Raw genomic sequence first — 3,207 nt, forward strand, 5'->3', positions numbered from 1 at the left:
AAAAAAAAAAAAAAAAAAAAACAGCTGGGCATGGTGGCAGGCGCCTGTAATCCCAGCTACTCAGGAGGCTGAGGCAGAGAATTGCTTGAACCCAGGAGGTGGAGGTTGCAGTGAGCCGAGATCACACCGCTGCACTCCAGCCTAGGCAACAGAGCGAAACTCTTGTCTCAAAAATAAAAAAATTAAATTAAAATACGTATTTTGTAGAAACAGGGTCTCACTATGTTGGAAAAGAGGGAACAGTTTATTGTTCTTCTGTTGACATCAGTCCCAATACTGGGTATGTATGTACTCAATACATACTGATTACAGGAATGAAAGTTGTTTGTGTGTTATAGGATGGGATAGGGCATACTTTTCTCAATAGAATATTTATGTATTTTGAAGGAAGTTTTAGGGATGGTTTGTATCTTGGGGATGGGGTTAGGAAATATTTGGCATCTCTTGTGAGAGAGGAGAGACTGAAAGTTTTGTACTGTAAGATTTAGTTGGGAGACATAGGGAAGATGGAAAGGTGAGGAAAGACTCACAGGGAGCAGATCTTTGAGTTCAAATTGTGAGGGAAAGGGACTCTGGCAGAGAGGCAGTGTTGGGGTCTCATGTACATTGCCACATTGCCTGTCTCTGCACAACCCAGGCCCCTGCCCAGCTGGTGTGGCACAAAGCCCTTCGGCCTGGTACAGCCTATGTGCTGACAGAGCTGCGAGTATCCAAGATCCGTGGTCGTCGTCACCGTGTTTGGATGACCAGTCCCTCCTCCCGTCTGTTGCTGCTGAAACCAGAATGTGTGCAGGAGCTGGAACCAGAGCTGGAAGGGCCCCTCTTAGAGGCTGACCCCAAGCCACTCACCATGCCCAGCAACTCCCAGGACAAGAAGGATCCAAAAGGTCTTGTCCGGGATTCTAGACTCCTGTCGTATTCGGTGAGCACAGGGAGAGATCCTAGAGCCTGAGGGGCCAGAAACATGGGTCTCCAAAGAGGAAAAAAGTAGTGGTCAACTGGACCTTGGCCTGTTTGCAGGGAGCAGTCACTGGTGTGTTGAATGAGCCCGCTGGCCTCTATGAGCTGGATGGGCAGCTGGGGCTCTGCCTTGCCTACCAGCAGTTCCGTGGCCTCAGGCGGGTGATGCGACCAGGAGTGTGTCTGGAGGTATGTGAGATCAGGGCTGATAACAAAAAGAGACCTCTGCAGCTTCCCTTACCTTCATGGGCTCCTTTTCTGCAGCAGGGTGGTTACTTCTGCAGAAAGTACAGAAATAAAAAGTGTGTTGGGGGGGCATTTTTGTTAAGGATAACATGGACAGAAGTTTAAATCAAAAAGGAGTAAAGTCTTGGGCCCTGTGAGGAGGGGTTGTGGCCAGACCATCTCCTTCACAGAAGGGCCTTCCATCTGGAGGAGGAGATGGCTAAAGCACAGTTGTGGGGCCCGGCTGACCTCAGGTGGCCTGGTGAGAAGCCTCAGCCGTATCTGTTCATCCAGTAGCCACCCAGCCCACAGCAAGACTGAGTGGAGCTCATGGGAGATGAAGGCTGACCGCAGTGGGAGCGGGTTGTAATGGAAAGCGAGGCCAGTCCATGTGGGAGAAATGGTTTTCCTTCTTCCTGGAACCCAGGCAGTGCCAAAGTGCAGTTAACTTTGCCTGGGGTCATTGAGTTGGGGGCTTCATCTCTGCTTTTCACTTTGTCTCCTTTTCCCCAGCTCCAAGATGTTCACCTGCTCCAGTCAGTGGGTGGGGGGACAAGAAGGCCAGTGCTAGCCCCCTGCCTCCGTGGTGCTGTTCTGCTTCAGCGCTTCTCTCGTCAGAAGCCTGGGACTCACTCATCTCGCCAAGCCTACGGGGCCTCCCTGTATGAGCAGCTGGTGTGGGAACGTCAGTTAGGACTTCCCCTCTACCTGTGGGCTACCAAGGCCCTAGAAGAGCTGGCCTGCAAGTGAGGAGGCTGAGGGCCAGGGTGGGGAGGCAGGGAGAGTAGCACCCTTCCTCAGCAAGGAAAGCAGGATTCTTGAAGAGACAGGGTCTTCCGGGGAAGTGACTGCACTGCTTTTCCTGGCCAAGGCTGTGTCCCCATGTGCTGAGACACCACCAGTTCCTGCAGCATTCCTCTCCTGGGAGCCCCAGCCTGGGACTGCAACTCCTGGCTCCCACCCTGGATCTTCTAGCTCCACCACGCAGCCCCATTCGGAATCCACACAATGAGATCCTTGAAGAGCCACATCACTGTCCCCTCCAGAAAGTATGAGGATGTGGGGGAAAGATGGTGGCAGAGCACTGGAGGACATCTGGGGCCCATGGGACACACACCTGATTTCTCTTCCCTCCCTGACAGTACACTCGGCTGCAGACTCCCTCCTCCTTCCCCACTCTGGCTACCTTGAAGGAGGAAGGACAGCGGAAGGCCTGGGCCTCCTTTGACCCTGAGGCCCTTCTGCCCCTCCCAGAGGCCTCCCACCTGCCCAGCTGCCAACTCAATCGCCGCCTGGCTTGGTCCTGGCTCTGTCTGCTACCCTCTGCCTTCTGCCCACCCCAGGTAAGGGGGATGCCAGCAGGGCTCAGGGGACTTCCTTTTTTTGTCATCCTTACTGCCACTACCCTAGTCTAGGTTATGTTTTTTTTTGTTTGTTTGTTTTTTGTTTTTTTTGTCATTTTGACTACACTAGCCTTCTAGGTAGACTACTTCATCTGTTCCTGGCCCTCTCCAATTCATTCTCCCTGCAGCAACTAGAAAGGGGGGATATGCCAGTAACAGTGGCTCATGCGTGAAAGCAGGAGGATCACTGGAGCCCAGGAGTTTGAGACCAGCCTGAGTAATATAAAGAGACCTTGTCACTACAAAAAATGTTTTTTAATTAGTCAGGTATGGTGGCATGTGCCTGTGGTCCCAGCTACTCAGAAGGCTGAGGTAGGATCGCTTGAGCCTGAGAGATCAAGGGTAGAGTGAGCCAAGATCATACCACTGCACTGCAGCCTGGGCAACAGAGCAAGACTCAGAAAAAAAAAAAAGTTAAAAAAAAAAGTGAAACTGGTCGGGTGCGGTGGCTCATGCCTGTAATCCCAGCACTTTGGGAGGCCAAGGCAGGTGGATCACAAGGTCAGGAGACCAAGACCATGCTGCCTAACACAGTGAAACCCATCTCTACTAAAAATACAAAAAATTAGTCTGACATGGTGGCACACACCTGTAGTCCCAGCTACTCGGGAGGCTGAGG

General features: G+C 52.0%; 1 protein-coding gene across 1 annotated transcript in view; it reads left to right on the top strand.

Moving 5' to 3' along the window:
- The window catches only part of LOC116547636 (CST complex subunit CTC1-like), a gene marked incomplete at its 5' end in the record, with an annotated part of 5,164 nt that extends 2,375 nt beyond the window's left edge, over positions 1 to 2,789 (top strand). Inside the window, 5 exons of the mRNA XM_032273516.1 lie at positions 638 to 922; positions 1,021 to 1,149; positions 1,699 to 1,931; positions 2,057 to 2,234; positions 2,328 to 2,789. Of these exons, the coding sequence (XP_032129407.1) occupies positions 638 to 922; positions 1,021 to 1,149; positions 1,699 to 1,931; positions 2,057 to 2,234; positions 2,328 to 2,600 (1,098 nt within the window). The remainder of the gene's footprint in view (positions 1 to 637; positions 923 to 1,020; positions 1,150 to 1,698; positions 1,932 to 2,056; positions 2,235 to 2,327) is intronic.
- Between the last annotated feature and the right edge of the window lie 418 nt (positions 2,790 to 3,207).

Source organism: Sapajus apella, unplaced genomic scaffold (assembly GCF_009761245.1).
Source record: "Sapajus apella isolate SASKATOON/1434 unplaced genomic scaffold, GSC_monkey_1.0 scaffold3904, whole genome shotgun sequence".
NCBI lineage: Eukaryota > Metazoa > Chordata > Mammalia > Primates > Cebidae > Sapajus > Sapajus apella.